The sequence below is a fragment of the Cornus florida genome, unplaced genomic scaffold, assembly GCF_030987335.1.
Source record: "Cornus florida cultivar Cherokee Brave unplaced genomic scaffold, ASM3098733v1 CherokeeBrave_3.0.0_Hap2_Chr06, whole genome shotgun sequence".
Classification (NCBI taxonomy): Eukaryota; Viridiplantae; Streptophyta; class Magnoliopsida; order Cornales; family Cornaceae; genus Cornus; species Cornus florida.
The window spans coordinates 85929459-85949512 of record NW_026775576.1 but is presented as its reverse complement, the minus strand read 5'-3'; the positions used below and the strand labels follow the sequence as shown (position 1 = coordinate 85949512).

Genomic DNA, 20054 nt, shown 5'->3' with positions numbered 1-20054 from the left:
TATCACTACATACATTTAAAGATGAGAGCCACCAAATGTCAACATGTTCACATCCTCCCCAGAGGCTGACTCATCCACCAAAACTATAAAATTGTGCTTCTGTCGTTTTTGTTATCAGTTTTCACTCCTTTTTATTTTTTATTTTTGGAGTAAGTAAAGTTAGGTTTTCATTCCATTCTATTTCTGGGCATGTGTTTCATGCAAGATAGAAAGTGCTAAAACTATGGGCAATAATAGAGGTTTTAGACTCTTGTTTTTCCTTTCAAATTCAACCGTGTATTGGATAAGATTGAGAAATTTCATAATTCCTTTTACTCTTCTCGAGCGAACTAATAATTCGTTAACACGTGATTTGGAGATGGACTTGTGTAATATTAATTATTATTATTATTTTTTTTTATCTCGAAAAGAAACCCTCACACTTTCTCCAATATATTCCTATAAAGGTTTGAATCATCGAAGTTTCAATATAGTCCAAGTTTTAGTTTGAAAGACAAATAAGTATTTAGGAAAAAAAATAATAATAATAAGTACCAATACACTAGGGATGATAAGAGCAAAATTAAATGCTGTCCAAACAATCCTTAATTATTATTTTTTCCTGATGTGAAGTGTGATGTAGTGCCAATGGTACGATGGTTTTGTTATTGGGTTTCACCCTAAAAAGTCTCTTACCAATTGGAGTGATACACCTATATATAAGCACTTCAGCTTTTTCTTTTCCAGGCAATGTGGGACTGTGCACTCGTACCTCGCCAGTATGATAGCCTGTCAGTGTCTCTCGCACCCGCCCACAAGGTCGGCACAATCCACCCCACTTGGAAGGCCTGACATTCCCGTCGGCACATTTTTGACTGGTCAGACTCTGATAACATTTGTAACGACTCACTCCACCAATGATTATTATAATTTGGATGGTACATACTCAATTTCGTGGAAATCACACCCAGTTGGGTGTAGGTTTCTAATTTTTTATTTTATTTTTCTTTATAGTTTATAGTAATTGAGAAACTATGTGGTGGTTCACATGAAAATATCATATCATGTGATGGAATGAGTCATTACATGTAAATCACCGCATAGGTTCTCAATCTATATGCTATAGAGAAAAATAAAATAAAAAATTAGAAACCTAAACCCAACTGGGCAGTGATTTTCACGAAATTGAGCATGTACCATCCAAATTATAATAATAATAATAATAACTGAGTAATACTATTATTATTCATGATATTAAATTCATTTACGTTGAATTAAAGTAATCATTGGCGTCTGGGTAAAGAACATAACGAATTAACGAAGCATTAGCAGGAACATGAAATATTAGCATACAAAAGTACAAGAGAGTCAAAACAAACAAAACCTTTTATTATAATCGCATCTTTTAAGAATAATTTCATACATAGACTAAGTGGAAAATGTAAATAGATGTCATTATTGGAAATGGGTAATGCATTACGGCACCGTTGCCTCTGGATTTGTACGCGTAAAGGGTCGGAAGGTTCTTTTCAAGTTCACGTCAGCGGATTCTGCTAAACTGTACAAAGCTCTGCTTACACACTAGTATTATATATGAGTATATATATGTGTGTGTGTGTGTCATGTTGTTTGAATTTCTTCAACGTTTGTGTTTTTTAGGGAGAGAATAGGATGGGTTTTAACCGGCTTTTGCAACTTCAGATGGATTTCAGAGATCTCAGAATTTGAAGGTGTAATAAGCTGCTGGTATGGTCTTCGTTTGAAATTTCTGTGTGCATCTCTCTCTGGTTGTTCTTATTTTTTGCTCTTCTATATTCAAGTGGCTTTTTATAAAAGGTTTGTAGAATTCCAAGTTGGGTTATTAAGAAATTGTGTGTGTATGTGTGTGTGGTTTTCTTTCTGAAATTCTTATTGTTCTTTGGTCTTTTTATCTGAGGTGTGTGAATTGGGAAACAGCCCTTCTCTCTCTCTCTCTCTCTCTCTCTCTCTCTCTCTCTCTATATATATATATATATATATTTATGGGCAGAGGTTCTCTATCTTCTTTTTATTTCTTTTTCCGTTTTGCTCTTGGAACAATTTGAAGAATGCTTTTCAGTGTTATTGAAGTTCTTTTGAGTTATTGAATTTAGAATTTTAGTTACAGAATAATGCTTCTCTCTCTCTCCAATCCTAAAATCTCTCTTTCCAATCCTAAAAAAAGGTCTGATTTGATTCTCTAGCTTGGGATAGATGGTTATGTTTGTTACTCCTATTATCTGTTTATAAAAACAGAAATAAAAATAATAATAAAAAAATTGAACTTTACAGGGTTAAAGTATCTTAGTTTGGAATTTTTAGAAAGAAATGACAATTTTTAAGGTCCTTTTAAATGATTTATCAACAGCTAATGTCTTCAGCTTTAATTGATATCCTTTTTTTTTTTTAATTTCACTGCACGTACTAACTATTCTCATATGATTTTCTTCATGTTTCAAGAATTAACAGACTAATGGAGGAAACTGAGATAAGTGAAGTAAGCGTGGTAATAGCAATCAATGGAGATAAAAAAAGTAAATATGTGGTTAAGTGGGCATTGGAGAAATTTGTCCCTGAGGACAAGGTTATGTTCAAGCTGTTACATGTCCGCCCTGCGATAACTTCAGTTCCAACACCGAGTAAGTTCTACCTCTTTGGAATTTTGATTAGGCGAATTCTGATAAAAGTTTGAGAAATGTTTCAAAGATTGGAGAATTCATAAGTATAACAAGAAAGATCGGAGAAATGTTTCAATTTTTTTTGCAATTTGGTAGTGCTTTTCTTGCTCACCAAAGTTTTTCCTTCACACTCCAAAAAACTAACTTGTGCACAAAATCAATTCCCCAAAATCGTGATTATTATTATTATTACAGTATTATTTTTTTATTTTTGTGCTATGTTTCAAAGTCTAGTTGGTACACACAAAACAACTCCCTTTCCTTTTGCATCATTTTAAGTATGCATAAATCTCATTAGCAATAAAATCTTTACGTAACAGGTTTTTATTATTTTTTTTATTTTTTATTTTTTTCACGGGTCCTTTTGTTATAGCTATAATTATACAGCTAAAATATAAGCAGACAATCTTCCAAACACATTCTTTACAACTAAACTTGAACATTTTATCTTCTCTAGAAATTTGACATTGTAGTTTCTTTTCTAGTGGGAAACTCGATTCTTCTTTCACAAGTGCGAGATGATGTAGCAGCTGCTTACAGAAAGGAAATAGAATGGCAAACAAGTGAAAAGCTTCTTCCATACAAGAATATGTGTGTTCAAAGAAAGGTTAGAATATGTTGTCCTTGTGATTCTCAAGTGAAACCTGAATTGGTATGTTTAGAGGCTTACTTGATTGATTTCAAATGCAGGTTCCAGTAGAAATTTTACAAATCGAATCAGACGATGTGGTAAATGCAATAGCAGGGGAGGTAGCTAAATGCTCTATCAACAAACTTGTTATAGGAGCCTCATCGCGTAGCATCTTTTCAAGGTAATAGCTTTCAATGTTATTCTGGTTAATAATGCAATGAGTTTTCTGGTTCTTTTGTTAAATTCCCAAGGATCTTAAATTCTATTGTTATATAAATTAATCTTGCCTAGTATTAGGGATGAATGGAACTTTCCTAGTTTGCCAACATAATGAGGGCGATACAAGTCAAGTAACAATCCTTGACTAGGCCCTAGCCTATGTTCTTTGATGTTCCTTCCTGATCATGCCATTGGCTATTTTACTTTGTTAAAGCTCTTAACCATGGACCAGTGAGAAGTAAGCAATCATAGAATACGCACGATACTGATGGATGAGGATATTTACATCCATGGGACATGCCTCTTTTGGGAATGACATAAGCATAGGGCTTGCATAGTTGCAATTATGAGATCGAAACACTTCAATTACCAGTACATGTCATCTTGTCTTGTGAAGGTGTTAAGACCTTTATAAAGACATGCAAATCAGATGGGGAATTCAACCCTGTAGGCTGCCTCTTCTGGGAGTGTTTGTGATACTGTTCAACCAACTAACCACAAAAAATGGGAAAAAAAGAAAAAAAAATTAATTGAAAAAGACAAAAGAAAATGTACAACCAATTCAATAAAGCCTGCATCTGAATGCCATTGCCTATATTTTGTAATGCCCAGAAGTTTATCACAACACATCAATGCCTACTATTTACTCAAATATTGTTAAAAGGTCTGATAAAGGTTTTATAATAAATATCAGCTACCTAACATAAACCCTTGTTTTACCGGATTTTAGACCAATGACGCAAGAATACGACACTAGCGCATCAAAGTTCGAGCTTTTAATTTCTAAAAAATTAAAATTAAAATATCATCCATTTATACTTCTTGTAGGTTGCCTTTCCCTCAATTTTCTATTAGCATCAGTACATCTCTTGTTAACATTAAAATGTTTCTTGGAAACTTAGGGGGCAAAGTTTGTCCTCAAAAATATCAGAAAGCACTCCAAGCTTTTGTACTGTCTATGCTGTTTCAAAGGGGAAAATGTCATCCATGCGCCCATCTGATTCAGAGACAAATAGAAGCATTAAAGATGACTGTAGTGACACAAGTTCCTCTTCGAACAATTCATCAAGTCACACTTCCAGCACACAAACAGGTATCTGTACTTCTTTATCTTTATTTTTGCTTTCTGATGAACAGGTAAGACTTAATTAGCAGAGGATTGTGGTTTGCACGGGAAAAAAGAAAAGGAAAAAGAATGAATGAATTTCTGTCATGGTCCTTGACTAATCATGAATTTCTGTCATGGTCCTTGACTAATCAAGTGGTTTGTAGGTTCTACAAAATGTCTGTGTTCATGCTACATATTTTTGTGATAGTACTTCCCATTACACCAAATAGAAAATGTAAACTAAATTTGACAACTTAGAGATGGTTTATTGTAAATCGCATATTTTTCAGGCTGATAAATATATCCTGAAGATGCATAGTAAATTGTTCTTTTCTTTTTCAGAATGGACAGACCCAAGCTCGGCTGCTTCCTACTCTCATTTTCGTTCTCCTTCACTACCAATGCAACGATTCCAAGCTCTTTCAACTATAAACCAGACCCTTCTTCATAAAAGGACAAATTCAGCTGAGACCAACCATTCTAGAATTCCGTCTCTAGATTTTAGGGAAGGGGAAGATGTTGTGAGTATCTCAGATGTTGGTTACGCAAATAGTCAGATGTCTAGTTTTAGAAGCGTGCCAACAGACAACCAGTCATGGATATCTGATCAAGCTTCAACCTCAGGAGCTCCTACACATTTTTCATCTGAAAGCCAGGTAATTTTAGTTGTATTTAATTTAATCTGGTTAATCTTGTCATTTGTCAGTAATTATACAGGAAGGCATGTTTGGCATTGTTAAGATAAAAAGGCTGCAATGTCAATTCTACTCCAATAATACTTTACTGCTGATGGTCAACCTGGGTATCCTAATTTTATTTCCGCAGATATTTATTGTTTGTTAAAAAATTCTGCATTCCTTCATCATAATACGAGCTTGGGAAAATTTCTTTGATTAGTAGAAGCGTAGTTCAGAAATTTTGTAAAGTTCAGCTGTGTAAGAATCTGGGCTTATGCTTGAAATCTAAGTTTCCTGCATAATTGACATGATCTGAAGGGCTTACATCTAGTTGTAAGAGTAAAAGCTGTTGCATTAGCAGCCTAAACATTGACGTAAAAGTTTTGTTTAAATTAAGCCAGAATCACAGAAAAACACATTTTTGGTGCAACTGATGCCTGAATATGTTAAATTCACCTCGTCCTTGAGAACAGAAAAAGGTTGGAGTATTTCTGTGAAAAATATTTTCCATATCAATTTAGTTCTTGAGATTCAGAGTATATTGTGAAATTCTATTTAAGTTGTTTAACTTGATCACAACAGTTACTTACTGTACCTATAATATGAATGCATGTCTTATATTTTCAAAAAGTTAAATACATCGCAATCAGAACGACATGTGGAGTTATCGTAAAAGTTAAATAAAGGTTTTTGCTCTCATGTGCAGGCCAATATGAACTTTGAGCTGGAAAAACTCAGAATTGAACTGAGACATGTTCGAGGAATGTATGCAATAGCTCAGTGCGAGTCAATTGATGCTTCTAGGAAGGTAAATTGTCTTTCACACTAAATAAATGAGATGAAAAGTATTTGCACTTCTTGGTTGATATAAATGTGCCTGGATTTCATTTTTTTTCCCCTTTATTAGGAAGATTCTCAAATTATCAAGCAATTGTAATTTAAATTTATGGCGCATATTTCAGTCATTTTTAAAATTTGATAATATTTTTTTGTGAATAAAATATGAATCTCAAATATATCTGAATGATACTTGATAACAGAATTTCTTTTTTCTTCTACCTAAACGACTTTCTGGTTTCTCTATTGAAATGTATTGATTTTGTGTTCATGTTTTGGAGTTATACTGAAATTCTTGCCAACAATTTGAGATGATTTGTGATTACCAAATTTGTATGTTAAATTTTTATGCGCAGACAAAGTCAGAATCTATGTAAGTTGTGGCTCATTAACAGAAAATTTTGTACTTGTCGGCAACAGAACAATATTCATGCCTTTGTTTCTGAGTGTCCAGAGAATTGACTACTACACTGCATGTCTTGTTTTTTTAAGAAGCATGCTCATTTTCTTGCTTTCTGTCAGCTAAATGATATTCACAAGCGCCGGTTGGAGGAAGCAATGAAGCTCAAGGAGATAAGCTTTAAGGAGGAGGAAGCCAAAGAATTAGCAATACAAGAAAAGCAAAAACACGAAGCTGCAAAAAAAGAAGCTGGGTCTTTGAAGGAACGTGTTGAAAGAGAAACTGCAGAAAGGAAAGAAGCTGAGATTAAAGCCTTACGTGAAGCCAAAGAGAAAGAAAAGCTCGAGAATGTTCTGGTGGGTCCTGTGCAGCAGTACCAGAAGTTCACATGGGAAGAAATCATATCTGCTACCTCATCATTCTCTGACAATCTTAGAATTGGAATGGGAGCATATGGAACTGTCTATAAGTGCAGTTTGCATCATACAACTGCGGCAGTGAAAGTCCTCCATTCTAAAGAGGCTCACAGGAACAAGCAATTTCAACAGGAGGTATGACAATTTACGAATCAATAGACTTGAGATCATTGAATGTTTTACGATGTAAGCACTCATCAATATACATGTGTTTGAGGAGTTCTTACTTGTGACATTGAGGATTCTTGTCTCCCGTCGATGTTGCAAGGCTTCTAGTTTCTCTATTTTCCATGGTAAATTTCTGGTATAAAGTTAGGATTACCAAAGTAGTGTGTTTAAGATTAATATGTGAAATATGTGTATTCCTTGAGCATTTTTTGGGACTACTACGAGTCTCATTTCTCCATTTTCCAAGTTTTATGTGTTTCTTGTGTACACCCTGCACATTACCAAGAGAAGATGGTGTTGTATATATTTTATCCACTTTGCCTTTTAGTTGAAATGCATGCATCTCTTTATTCCTTTTCTTGTACTTTTACATTGAGTTGAAAAAAAAAACTCGAAAATGGGGAACATAAGGTGCCCCAACTCAAAATTTTATGATTCTTATGCTGGTTGTTCTCTGTTTTTCAGCTTGAAATCTTGAGCAGAATTCGTCATCCCCATTTGCTAATTCTTCTTGGAGCTTGTCCTGATCATGGTTGCCTAGCTTACGAGTACATGGAGAATGGCAGCCTGGAGGACAGGTTGCTCCGGAAAAATAATACACTTCCAATCCCATGGTTTGAGAGGTATCGAATCGCCTGGGAAGTAGCCTCAGCACTTGTCTTCCTGCACAACACAAGGCCAAAACCTATTATCCATCGTGATCTGAAACCAGCAAACATATTGCTTGATCATAACTTGGTGAGCAAGATTGGTGATGTTGGCCTTGCAACAATGATCAACACAGAGTATTCTGCATCCACCATGTACAAGGACACTGGCCCTGTGGGCACCCTTTGCTATATTGACCCCGAGTATCAAAGGTCTGGATTAGTCTCTCCAAAGTCTGATGTTTATGCTTTGGGGATGGTAATTTTGCAGTTGCTGACTGCAAAACCGGCCATAGCGATAACCCATGTGGTGGAAACAGCAATTTGTGACGGTCATTTTGCAGATATACTCGATCCAGATGCTGGGAAATGGCCAATTGAAGAGACAAAGGAATTGGCCAAATTAGGTCTGAGCTGTGCAGAGCTTCGTCGCAGAGATAGGCCCGATTTGAAAGATAAAGTGCTTCCTGCACTGGAGAGATTGAATGAGGTTGCTGACAGGGCTCGAGATATGGCATCCTGTGCTCAACCAGCACCTCCTAACCACTTCATATGCCCCATACTTAAGGTATGCCTGTACTACATTTTAATGCCAATATTTTCAAAACTGAATCCACGGATTTATAAATGGAAAAGTAGATTCTGCTGCTGAATGATTCTCTACTTCTCCGTTTATCAGTAGACTAAGTTTGCTAAATTATTGAATACAAAGTTTTAAATTGGTGCATAAGGAATGTAGTTAACTTTGAGCATTAAACAATTTTCTTTTCCCACAAGCTTTTGTGGAATTTGTTATGTAACTTATTTCAGAAGATTGATATTAGTGATCTTTTATAGTTTTTTCCTTGAACTTGATTCAACTCTAGATTAAGCCTCTTTTATATATTTTTTTTCCTGAATTCATGTTTTTATTTGATAATGAAAAGTTTGTTTCTGCTGCAGGATGTAATGGATGACCCTTGTGTTGCTGCTGATGGGTACACTTACGATCGCAAGGCGATAGAGAAATGGCTTGAGGATAATGATAAATCACCAATGACAAATTTGATGTTGCCAAATAAGAGCTTAATACCAAATTATACACTTCTTTCTGCAATTATGGAGTGGAAATCTGGAAGACAGTGATACCATTTTCTATTGTTTAGGTGGGTGTTTCTTTGAGAACAGCTTTAATTACTATCTTAATTTTACTCGTTAGATTAGCCAACTCCAAGTAGTTCAAAAAAGGCTTGGTGGTTGTTGTATTTAATACGTTAGATGAAATGTTCGATTTTTCGAAATAGGTCATTGTATGTAATGTTGTTGTTGCCTCAAATATATGAAGTTCAAAATGTAAGTGAACGGAAACATATACTTGAATACAAAGACATGGATCTTTTATAGCAAAAGAATACGCCAGAACGCAAGCTCAATGGTAATATCAATGGTGCTTGTGGAAAATATTTGATCCTTGTTTGCTGGGACTTTCATACGGTAGTGTTGACTGAACTATTTCAAGGTGAAATTATTCTTTTCAGAAGAGAAATTAATACGAACCCCTGTCAAGTAATGTACTATGTATGGTATATAATTGTGGTGAAATAAGGGAGATTGGTCCAACTATTTAACATTTTAGGCCATAAAAAGGATGTTGGTTGGTTTAGCCTATGATTTGACAATGAGTTTGGCCATGGATGACCAGTGAAATCGAAGTCCTAGAAGTGTTTTGTTAAGCGGTCAAGTGTAACCAGGTACCTGACTATGGCCACCCGTGTGACCGTGACCCAAGTCACATAAAGTGGGAGTGGGAGCAAATTCAGAGTGCGAAAGCGACAAAATTAAGTCAAGAATAGTGGGAGCGAATGCGTGAGAGCGGCACCTGCCAATGTCTCAACTTGTAGCCTTGTTTATATATAGGCTGATTGTCATATTGATCTCCCTGATAGGGTCAGAATACAGAAGGAGAATGTTATCTCAGCAACTCCACTGGAGGAGACAATGAGGTTAATGAATTCACCCACAGTGTATCTATTTGAGAAAGAGAGGAACATAATGAACATAATTTTCTTCAAACTCAAAACCATTGGGATATCTAAGATACCTAGTCACTATATAAATCGAGTATTTGGTGAGGCCACTGTTTCTGTGTGTGTGTGTGTGTGTGTGTGAGAGAGAGAGAGGCATAATAATACATTGTAAACTTAAAATGGAAATACGGTATAATCAATTATTTCAGTATAGAAATCTTTAGTCTGAATACAAACACCGACAAGAATCACTGGCCTGTCAATTTTGCCAGCACATTTATTTGTTTAATTGGAAATGTCAAAGTCTGTTCAATTAGGGAATGTAATACATGGGATTTGGAAGCTTGAATGAGCGCCTGGACATTGAGTATCCTAATAGATCGCTCCACTGGTCTCCAGAGTTCCCCAGAATCCGATGTCCCTCTTCTACCATCTCACTTCTCTTCTCTGACTTGAAATTCGTTGCTGATTTCACATGGTCCTCCAAGGCTCTGCACAGTTTGAGAGGCTCAAAATTCAGTTATAGGCTCTTACACCAGCAAAAATGCAACAAGTCTTCAGTTAATTATCTCTATTAGTAGAATATAAAGCATAAAAATATCTTGAGTTGAAAGGCCAAAGAGTCCATAAAATTTTGCGTTTAGCTCAATCATTCAAATTTCGAGGGTTGAATGTTGTAGACACTATCAGTCTATCATTAATCTGGGCCCTCAGAGGACAGAAAACATGTGACAAGCTCACATGGAAAACTAATTGAAAATGGTGACAATTGCATTTATTTAAGGGGAAAAGTAGGCACTCATTCAAGAAAATGGAAACAGATACCTTATGGCATCCAATAAAACAGGAATAATACTTTGCAAAGACAATGCAACTAGTCAGATGATATTTTGAGCTGTAAATTTCCTGATATGATGCTCATTGGCTAACCATCTTAAGAAGATGATGCCAGTACTGTGTTACAAGATCCTTTTATCAAATGTTCTTAGAAATATTAATGTTAGGACCTACTAGGTAAGGCCGTATATATATCAGATTCAAATTGATCATTATACCAATTTTAATCAAAGAATAAACAGATTAGATCTAATCTACTTTAGATCATCATCTGGCATTCAATTTTGAAAAGGAAAACATGCTAGTATTGGTTTTTAGGATATACTGGGATACGTCCAGCAATTATCATGCACAAAATAACCAGAGAAGGATAATTTATATCTCTAAAGCATATTAAAGGGTAAAATGTCTCTTCATGAGAAGCAACTTGTAAAAAGAAAGTGCCTTTTCAAAAAGAACTGAAAGGAAAACAATCTCTCAGATGATATAAATATTCTCTTTCACAGGTACACGCCAAAGGGTACAAACCTTTTCATAAATAACACTCTTTTGTACTTGAAAAAATCATGATCAAGCCAATTCAAATAACCACTTATTCATGAAACTCATCAATTCAACAGACCAGTGAAAGTATAAAGCTTCCTTTCTGAACTGAAACCTTTGCTAGGTAGTAGAGAGAGTTAATCCAGGTGTGGAAGCAAAACCCAGAGAGGAATGAATGAAATTCAAGTGCATGACAGTCTTTATTTTTCATTGAAAGAAAATTAATATTGGAAAGCATATATATTTACCGGGGAAAAAAAATATTGGAAAGCATATATAAACTAGCTGATAGAGAGGAAAGTAAGGATAGAGACTTATACGGTGTCATGGATAAGGGTGCTGGAGATGGAGAATCAGTTTCAGGAGCTATGAATGCGAATACATAAAGTAAAAATAAAAATAAAATATAAAATAAAATAAAATAAAATAATAATAAAGATCCTTGATCTACCATGTATACCTTGCAGAAAGGAACAAACTAGACCAAACTAACATGCATATGAGTTCCATTGCAAAATTCAAAAAAGTTGAGCTCCTCTTTAAGGATTATCATTAACGAATGAAAATTATGAAATATAAAGCCAAATTAGCTTCCACAGCAATGAATATTTTTCTTGTACCCAATTCCCAAGGCCTAATTAAGTTTTTAAATGACAGTCAAAATGAGAGATACCGATCTGGCAGCTTAGAGAAACCAAAGAAGTGTTCCCAATAAAATCCTAACATAAACCTCCATTTTCCATTTAAACGGGTTGATCATATGCCTTCAGTTTTTTTATTTATTATTTTAGAATTACGTTTTGTGGGATAACTATGATTAGCATGACATGTATTTGGAAACGAAGCACAGATTGCTAGTCAGATGAGAGTTACCTAAATAACTTCTGTGCAAAAATAAATAAATAAATAATAACTTCTCAACATGATCCTCTATTATATTTCAATATAATACAAAAGCAAACATCAAACAAGCATTATTGATGTAGAAACCACGTTTAATCCTAATTTAGAGGTGAAGCAAAAGTATCATTGTGACACCGTATCTCAAGGTTTGGAGATTGGACTATTTGCAACCCTATAACACAGGAACACACCTGCCCCTGGTGTGCACTCAAACCCATGTGACCCTGGGATTTGGCATGCTCCTAAATCTTTCTAAGTTTCTTTTTTGATAACTAACTTTAAGGTTCTCTGGACATGCACTTCCACAATTGTCCATCGCTTTGCCTCTAATGCATACTCAAATCCTTGTCGATTATAATAACAGTAATAGGTCTTAATTATCAGTAATTCTTGGAAATATATAGTTGAATAAAGTTTAACCAAATAAGATGTAGAGCAAGTAATTACATAGAGAATTTTAGGGGTTGCATTACACATCCTCATTTATAAAAATATATCTATATTGGGTCTTCATGTTTTCAATATATAAATTCAACTGAAATCGCTGATACTTGACAGATCTTCAATTCACCTAAAAATATATAATTTTTTAAACCCACGACCAAAGCTTGAACTATGGCCAAAGCTAATAACAGAAAAATGTCAATTTTCCAAAAAGCAAAACAAAAGACATATATTAGACAAATAGATGCCACAAAATTAAAACCCTATCTGCACTAAATTAGCCTATATATATATATATATATATACACACTCACCTCAATATAAGCTTGTCCCAATCCCGAAATCCTGCATTTATCAAATTCTCAACAGTCACACTTCTATGCCTCTCACTGCGCCCAGTCAGCAAGAAAACTTTAAATCCCAGCTTCAAAACCTCTTCATAAAGCTTCAAACTCGACCCGATAGCTGGTGCCACACCCTTCTCAACCCATTTATCGAACTCCACACTATCAAAAACCTCCAGCCTACAATTTCACACCAACAATCCATATGAGAAGCAAATCAATTTCTCACAACAAGCAATTCCAAAATCCAGAATTGAATTCCATGAAAACTCATTAGCCGAATTGCATGGAATTGACCGAAAAACTAGAGGTCCAATTTCCTTCATCAAATTTAAGCGTAATTTAAAGAAAATCTTACCCAAAACCATGATCTGCATAATACGGAAGATTCGAAAGCAGAGTCTCATCAATATCAAATATCCATACATCTTTCCCATCTCCACTCAATTCCAAGCTCTTCGCGTAATCTCCGGCCTCTTTGGAGACCCTTTCCAGGTCAATTCTATAAGCACGACTCGTCACATAGTCCTTCACATAATCAGCACATTCCTGTGGGATTGTCTTCCACGGGCTCAAATTATTCGTCTCAACAGCGAATCTCCAACTGGTACAGTGCAACCGAATTTCTTCTTCCGATTCTCTGAATTGGGTTTCTACGTTTTCAGTGTATTCGAGGATCAAAGGTCTCGGAAGCAGGTGAGAGTTCGAATTTTCGTGAGAAAAACCGATCGAAAACAGAGACAAGATAAGGAAAACCCTGAGAAACATCATGTTGGGATCTACAAAATCTCTACTTCAAAGAAATCAAAAAGAATTCACAACTCGTATATGTATATTATGTGTATAGGTGTATATATACACTTGTATGGTATGTATTTACAGAGAATAGATAAGAGAATCTGAAGAAATGCGTAGTGGGTTTTCGCCTTTTTCAGAGGTCTTGAAATGGGGACAATGCTTTTCTTGTTGCCGATAAGAAAAACCCTAGAAACAGTAACGTTTTTGCAGATGAGAGAGAAGAAGAGTGCCGTGTGAGGAAAAGTAAAACAGTCAATGACGATAGTAACAGTTAACAACGCGTTAAATTTGGGCCCAATGAAGTTAAGCCATTTGTTTCTGGCCGTTAAGTCGGTTGATCACCTTAGATGGGCTTCTTAGGTATAATCTATAACCCCATGTCCATGTTGTTTGGCCCAGATGTGGCCCATTCTAGGGCCCAGTTGTGCCAAATTGCAATTTAGGCATGGTCCGCTGGTGAAGACTTGCTCAACCCATTAATTTATTGGGGACACCAACCCAGTTATACTTTACCCATTAATTTTGGTTTGTATTGTTTATACTCTTTCCTTCCCACAAAAAGTCCTTACTTTTTCATTTTTTTTTATATTATTATTATGATAGTAAGCAATGAATTTTTAAATATATCCCTTCTACGGTAGATCCGTCATTGCTTTTATAACTTCATGAATTGGACAATTATTTTGGGATAGTCAAAAATAAAAATGCGTACAAAATAAAATTTGAGTCGGTTAATGCATAGTGGCAGAGATGTGACCGTGTAATGGTGTTGCCCAAATGATAAAGATGCAGACCTCTAATTCCACCATCCTATACTGCTAGGTTTGAATCCCTTTCCCCTTAATTCCTACTAACACCTAACTCTCTAACCATTACCTCTTCTCTCTTTTTATTCAAAGATTGCTATGCAGTCTACCGCAAAAGAGCTCTATTGTTTTACTTCACTTTCACTTCCAAAGGAGTTAAGAAAATAGGATTTTTTTTTAACAAAAACAGGTTCAATCATTAGTTTTCATTTGTTTTTGCTTTTAGAGTTTCTAAAAATAGCAAAACAAAATATTTGCAGCATGTTTTCAATTTTCTTTCTTTTCCCATACTCTCATTAACTAACATTGAATATTAGCCAAAGCTATAATTTGATATCTTGGGTTTATTTTTAATCTAGGCTCCTTGTTTGAAGATAAAAATAAAAAAATAAAAAATTCAAATTTTTTTTTTGATAAATCCAAAATCAAGTAAAATCTTTTCTGAAGTAAAATATTTTTTCAAAACTTAATGTCAAGCAAATTAATAAGTTTGAGTTGGGGATCGATAAAATTTTGTTGCAAATCCTAATTAGTAAGTTCACGAACTACTTTAACTAAAAAAAAAAAAAGTTCACGAACTTCACAGCTCGAGTTAGTAATTGTTGAGACTCTTTTATTAAATGAAACAATGAGTCAATTTTAATCTATTCACAATCAAATTCGTTCATTAAAGTTCATACCTTTCATAATAAAAAATAGGAATTTTTGGTTCAGAGTATTGGATAAAGCATAAACTTGATTAACTTAAGGTAGGTATATTGAAGTTTTGAAATTAGAATTAGAAACTCAAATACACTATTTAAATATTACAAATCATAATCCCAAACACCCCAAATTAACAAACTAAATCCTACGATTCAATCAGAGATTTCAACACTATTTAACTATTACAAATTATAATCCTAAACACCCCAAATTAACAAACTAAATCCTACTATTCAATAAGAGATTTCAAATATCAAATCATATCAGATTTTTAATCCGATACAAAACCCTTCTCTCTCCATCGTTGATATCTCTTGATCTCCATTGATCACTTGACTAACACGATTGATACTTCTCGATGGCTCATTCGACACCAACATTTCCATGTCAACCAACGTCAGGACCTTAGATTGTTCCATCTCAGTCGAACCTTGCGAAGCTAGGTCAAGTTCGGGTCTTTCTCTTTTCTCCTCTCTATATATGTGTGTGTTGATATGTATCGGTTGGAGAACGAAATCATGACATGAGTGACTGAGTGAGTCCAAAAAAGGAAACATTTTCAAACACAAAAGAGGGACTCAATATATTGAAAAGCATCAAACCATGCATATCTTAAAGAACTCTTGACCTTCAAATTCTCAGCTGGACAGCAACGAAAACCAACATCACATAGCTTCATGAATGTCTTGTCCACAATGTTGAAATGCAAGATCTTCCCAGGTATGTGCAACGCCAAAGGTATTGCTGAGTACTACGCGGAGTTGTTCACAGAGGTTGCTACGTGGAGACCTCTGCTTGAGGGGCTTCAGTTCGACACCATTTCTTGCGAGGAGTGTGCGGGCTTGGAAGAGCCTTTTTCTAAAGAGGAAGTCTTGTCTGCTTTGAAGAGCTATAACGGGGATAAAGCCCCAGGTCCTGATGGGTTTACCATGTCTTTCCTTCTGGAGTGCTGGGAGGTGGTTCAAGGGGAGGTGATGGGCACTTTTCAAGCTTTCCATACCCAGGGGTCTTTTGAGAAGAGCTTGAATGCCACCTTTGTTGCTCTCATCCCTAAGAAGAGGAGGCTTTGGATGTCCGGGATTTTCGCCCTATCAGTTTAGTAAGATGCATTTACAAGTTGATTGCCAAAGTCCTTGCTCTTCGTTTGAAGAAAGTGATGGATGGTGTGATTTCTAATTCTCAGAATGCTTTTGTGGGAAGTCTTCAGATTCTTGACTCAGTTCTTATTACTAGTAAGTGTGTGGACTCCAGATTGAGTAGTGGGGTTCCAGGTGTTCAATGTAAACTGGATATTGAGAAGGCGTATAACCATGTGAGTTGGAGTTTCCTTCTCTATTTATTGGAGAGGATGGGGTTTGGAGTGAGATGGAAGAAATGGATTCATTTTTGTATCTCCAGTGCTCGGTTCTCAATTCTTGTGAATGGAGCTCCGACCTGTTTTTTCTCCAGTTCGAGGGGCTTGAGGCAGGGTGACCCACTTTCCCCATTCTTGTTCCTCTTTAAGATGGAGGCTCTGAGTAAGTTGATGAGGAGGGCTGTTGAGTTGGGCTTTTTGAGAGGGTTCCAGGTGGGTAGAGATGCTGCTAGCCAGTTAGAGATCTCTCACTTGATGTTTGCTGATGATACGCTCGTGTTGTGTGATGCGGAGGAGTCCCAGCTCAGGTATTTGAGATGTGTCTTGATCTGGTTCCAAGTAGTTTCCGGCCTGAAGGTGAATGTTGGCAAAAGTGTTTTGGTGCCAGTTGGGGAGGTTCCTGAGATCGGCTTGTTTGCTAGTATTCTTGGTTGTCGCACTGGCTCTTTTCCTATCTCTTATTTAGGTTTGCCTCTAGGAGATTCTTCGAGATGTGTGGGAGTTTGGGATCCAGTTGTGGATAGATTTGAGAGGATTGCGGGCTGGAAGAAACAGTATTTTTCCAAGGGAGGGTGGGTCACTCTAATTAAGAGTACCCTCTCTTGCCTTCCTACTTATTTTATTTTGCTTTTCCAGATTCCTATCTTTGTGGCTGAGAGAATTGAGCGCTTGCAGCGTAATTATCTGTGGGGTGTGGGGGGGGGGGGGGGGGGGGGGGGGGGCAGAGGGGAAGAGTTTAAGTTTCATTTGGTTCGGTGGGAGCATGTTTTACAAGCCTATTCGTAATGGTGGGTTGGGGCTTCATAGATTGGTGCCTTTCAATAAAGCTCTCCTTGGAAAATGGTTGCGGAGGTTTAGAGTTGAAAGGCATTGACTTTGGAAGAGGGTTGTTGCTAGTAGGTTTGGGGAGAGCAGAGGAGGGTGGTGTTCTCTTGAGGTGCGTGGTCCGAGGGGTGTGGCGATCTGGAAGTGCATTCGGAAGGGTTGGTTTGATTTATCCTTAAATGTCCGTTTTAGATTCATGGATGGAGGGAGAATCAGTTTCTGGGAGGATGTTTGGTGTGGAGATATTTCTCTTCCTCTCGCTTTTCCACGGCTGTTTAGAATTGCTTCGAATAAGCAAGCTATGATAGTTGACTATTACCATCTTGATAGCGGGAGACTGGTGTAGGATGTTCGGTTCAGGCGTCTCTTTCAGGATTGGGATGTTGAGGATGCCATTCGTCTATTGGAGTTATTGTATCAGCAGGGAGTCACGGTTGGTGAGTCTGATGGTTGGATTTGGGCTCCCAGTGCTCAGGGTTGTTTTGATGTGCGGTCCTTCTTCAGGTGTCTTTCTGTGGAGCCTGGAAGGCCCTTCTCGTAGAAGTCGGTTTGGCGTTCTAAGGCTCCTCTCAAAGTGGCCTTCTTTTCGTGGACTTCTGTGTTGAGCAAAATTTTAACTTAGGATAATTTAAAAAGGAAAAATCAGGTGGTGGTCAATCGGTGCTACATGTGTCCTAGGGACGAGGAGACAGTGGACCATCTTCTTTTGCATTGCCCCATGGCCAAGGATTGTTGGGATTTGATGCTTGGCTTGTTTGGGTTCCAATGGGTCATGCCTCACTCCGCCAGAGAGTTGGTCGAGGCTTGGAGAGGGTATTTTGTGGGGGGCTATGTTCGTTATGCTTGGAGGGCTACTCCTCTTTGTGTGTGGTGGTGTATTTGGCTTAAGAGGAATAAGAGATATTTTGAGGGGAAGAAGAGGCCTATTTTTTTTCTTAAGTTCTCTATTATTTCCACTCTTTTTTGTTGGGTCTCAAGTAGAGATTATAGATCTTTAGATAAAATAGTTGACTTTTTGGCCTCTTTAAAAGTGTAATGGCTGTTTTGGCCCCTTTTTGTTCCCTTGGGATGCGCTCCCCTTTTGAGCACTTTTTATTAATTTCTTACTTATCCAAAAAAAAAAAAAAAAATGACTCATCATCACTCTCTCCCCTAACAAGAGAGAGTATGGAAAATGCGTAACTTTCCAAGTCCATTAGGTCAATGTGGTTCAAAATCATCTCAGGAAATGCACTCACAACGCCTTCAAGATCAACACGGTACTTAACAAACCACTTCGAGTAGTCTCTCTTCATCTCATGAACATCGAATTAAGTCATGAAATAGATCTCAATAAAATGCAGATGGTCATGAGACTCCCTGAAGTACCTAAACGGCCGCTCGTACTGTCCGTCGCGAATGGGTAGCATTGCCATTGTTCTGAGCCGATCGTTATCGACATTGAAATACAATGAGTCCCCCGAAAAGCTAACCCAATTAATTGCACCATTCCAATAGACCCCACCATGAAAATTTGTATCATATGCAGTGAAAAGCTCACCAGATTTTCTCCAAAATTTGGTCTCAGATGAGTAAATCTCAATCTGAAAATGCTCATGATTCAACAAAACAATGCTCCAAACACATACTACTTTGTAGTGAGGTGATTTTGAAGGATCAAAAGCTAAACTCAAGCCATCAAAGTTCCTTCGAACACCCTGACCGGGTTCGGGAAGCGTAATGAACTGCTTGGTAGTAGGATTGTAGTCTTCCTCACACACAACACAAGAACAACATATTAGTCCATTGCAAGAATCTAAAATTCTTACACCCAATAGGCCTGGAAAACAAGTAAGAGCTCTAAAGGGGGAATCAGTTAGATTTTCATGGCTGTCGCTGAGGATGAGTTCGACTTCAGGGATGTGGTGGTTGAATGGGTGTGGGGGTAGGCCAGAGCAGGTGCAAGGATGAAGGTCTAGGTGGCGAAGCGAGCTGCCACAAAGTGGCAGCAAGAACAGACCAGAGGGGGCGCAAGGGTGAGGGTATCGACGGTGAGACAAGTGGGGGCTTGTGATGAGAGCGAGCCAGCGTTTAGACACGGATTTGAATCGGAGGAGTGATTTTGTAGGCGGATGTATTAGGATTTCGACTAAGAGGTCATCATTGGAGGCAACTTCATCTGCTGGTGATGGGTGCTGGAGACATTGGCAGTTGGACTCGTTTTTAAGGGTAACGTGTTTGTACAGATATGGTTGTGTGATTTGTTAAACAGAGGTGGTTTGTGTTTCCTCTTTTGTAGTGTTTATGTAGTCTTCCTCTGTGCATATGTGTGTGACTATTTCAAAGATTGCTGTACATTGTTGAATGTTGACCACAAAGTATTGAATCTTACATTAGAATACTTTTCTCATCCTTTCTCACACTAAAGAAGTTTCAATCTTTTACCTATTTTGCAAGACAAAACAACAACAAAAATTAGACAGCAAAGCTTCTTATGACTTGCTCATCAACTAACGCTGAATATTCGCCAAAGCAATAAACTGACTGTCTTGGGTAAATATTTAATCCAAGAATTGAAAAAAAACACCTTCACCATTATAATGAAGTTTTAATTATAAAACAAACATGGTAACAATGTCAAACTGAAACAACAAACAACATATACATGTCATGTTTCAATCTCAATCAAGCCCTTCCACCCCTAAGTCAACAGGTCTCTCTTCTTCTCTTTA

The 20054-nt window shown here is 36.8% G+C and overlaps 3 protein-coding genes across 4 annotated transcripts; 1 reads left to right on the top strand and 2 right to left on the bottom strand.

The window, feature by feature from the left end:
* The first annotated feature begins 1409 nt into the window (after positions 1-1409).
* Positions 1410-9169, top strand: LOC132312540 (U-box domain-containing protein 35-like). 2 transcript variants are annotated; one of them, XM_059810931.1, is made up of 11 exons: positions 1410-1539; positions 1639-1725; positions 2458-2636; positions 3161-3282; positions 3366-3487; positions 4428-4618; positions 4976-5289; positions 6017-6118; positions 6670-7098; positions 7597-8346; positions 8721-9169. In XM_059810931.1, exons 3-11 carry the CDS (start codon positions 2471-2473, stop codon positions 8901-8903), a joined length of 2379 nt encoding a protein of 792 aa, XP_059666914.1. In that variant the 5' UTR covers positions 1410-1539; positions 1639-1725; positions 2458-2470; the 3' UTR covers positions 8904-9169. The 2 variants fall into 2 exon arrangements, with proteins under 2 accessions (XP_059666914.1, XP_059666915.1); XM_059810932.1 differs by lacking the exon at positions 1410-1539 and having other exon boundaries at positions 1570-1725; positions 2467-2636.
* A 789-nt stretch (positions 9170-9958) lies between these two features.
* On the bottom strand, positions 9959-13901 carry LOC132312539 (acid phosphatase 1-like). Its single transcript, XM_059810930.1, has 3 exons — positions 13214-13901; positions 12826-13035; positions 9959-10275 (listed from the first exon to the last, which is right to left on the bottom strand). Exons 1-3 carry the CDS (start codon positions 13624-13626, stop codon positions 10098-10100), a joined length of 801 nt encoding a protein of 266 aa, XP_059666913.1. The 5' UTR covers positions 13627-13901; the 3' UTR covers positions 9959-10097.
* A 4752-nt stretch (positions 13902-18653) lies between these two features.
* On the bottom strand, positions 18654-19918 carry LOC132314492 (F-box protein At5g07610-like). The gene is made up of 2 exons (XM_059813353.1): positions 19910-19918; positions 18654-19517 (listed from the first exon to the last, which is right to left on the bottom strand). Exons 1-2 carry the CDS (start codon positions 19916-19918, stop codon positions 18654-18656), a joined length of 873 nt encoding a protein of 290 aa, XP_059669336.1.
* Between the last annotated feature and the right edge of the window lie 136 nt (positions 19919-20054).

Excerpts from the sequence above, each read along its gene's own strand:
- LOC132312540 (XM_059810931.1), top strand. The coding sequence starts at position 2,471 with ATGGAGGAAACTGAGATAAGTGAAGTAAGCGTGGTAATAGCAATCAAT. Across the intron at positions 4,619-4,975 it reads CACTTCCAGCACACAAACAG|AATGGACAGACCCAAGCTCG; the intron begins GTATCTGTACTT and ends TTTCTTTTTCAG. Across the intron at positions 6,119-6,669 it reads CAATTGATGCTTCTAGGAAG|CTAAATGATATTCACAAGCG; the intron begins GTAAATTGTCTT and ends GCTTTCTGTCAG.
- LOC132312539 (XM_059810930.1), bottom strand. The coding sequence starts at position 13,626 with ATGATGTTTCTCAGGGTTTTCCTTATCTTGTCTCTGTTTTCGATCGGT. Across the intron at positions 13,036-13,213 it reads TATGCAGATCATGGTTTTGG|GCTGGAGGTTTTTGATAGTG; the intron begins GTAAGATTTTCT and ends GTGAAATTGTAG. Across the intron at positions 10,276-12,825 it reads TGGGACAAGCTTATATTGAG|AGCCTTGGAGGACCATGTGA; the intron begins GTGAGTGTGTAT and ends CAAACTGTGCAG.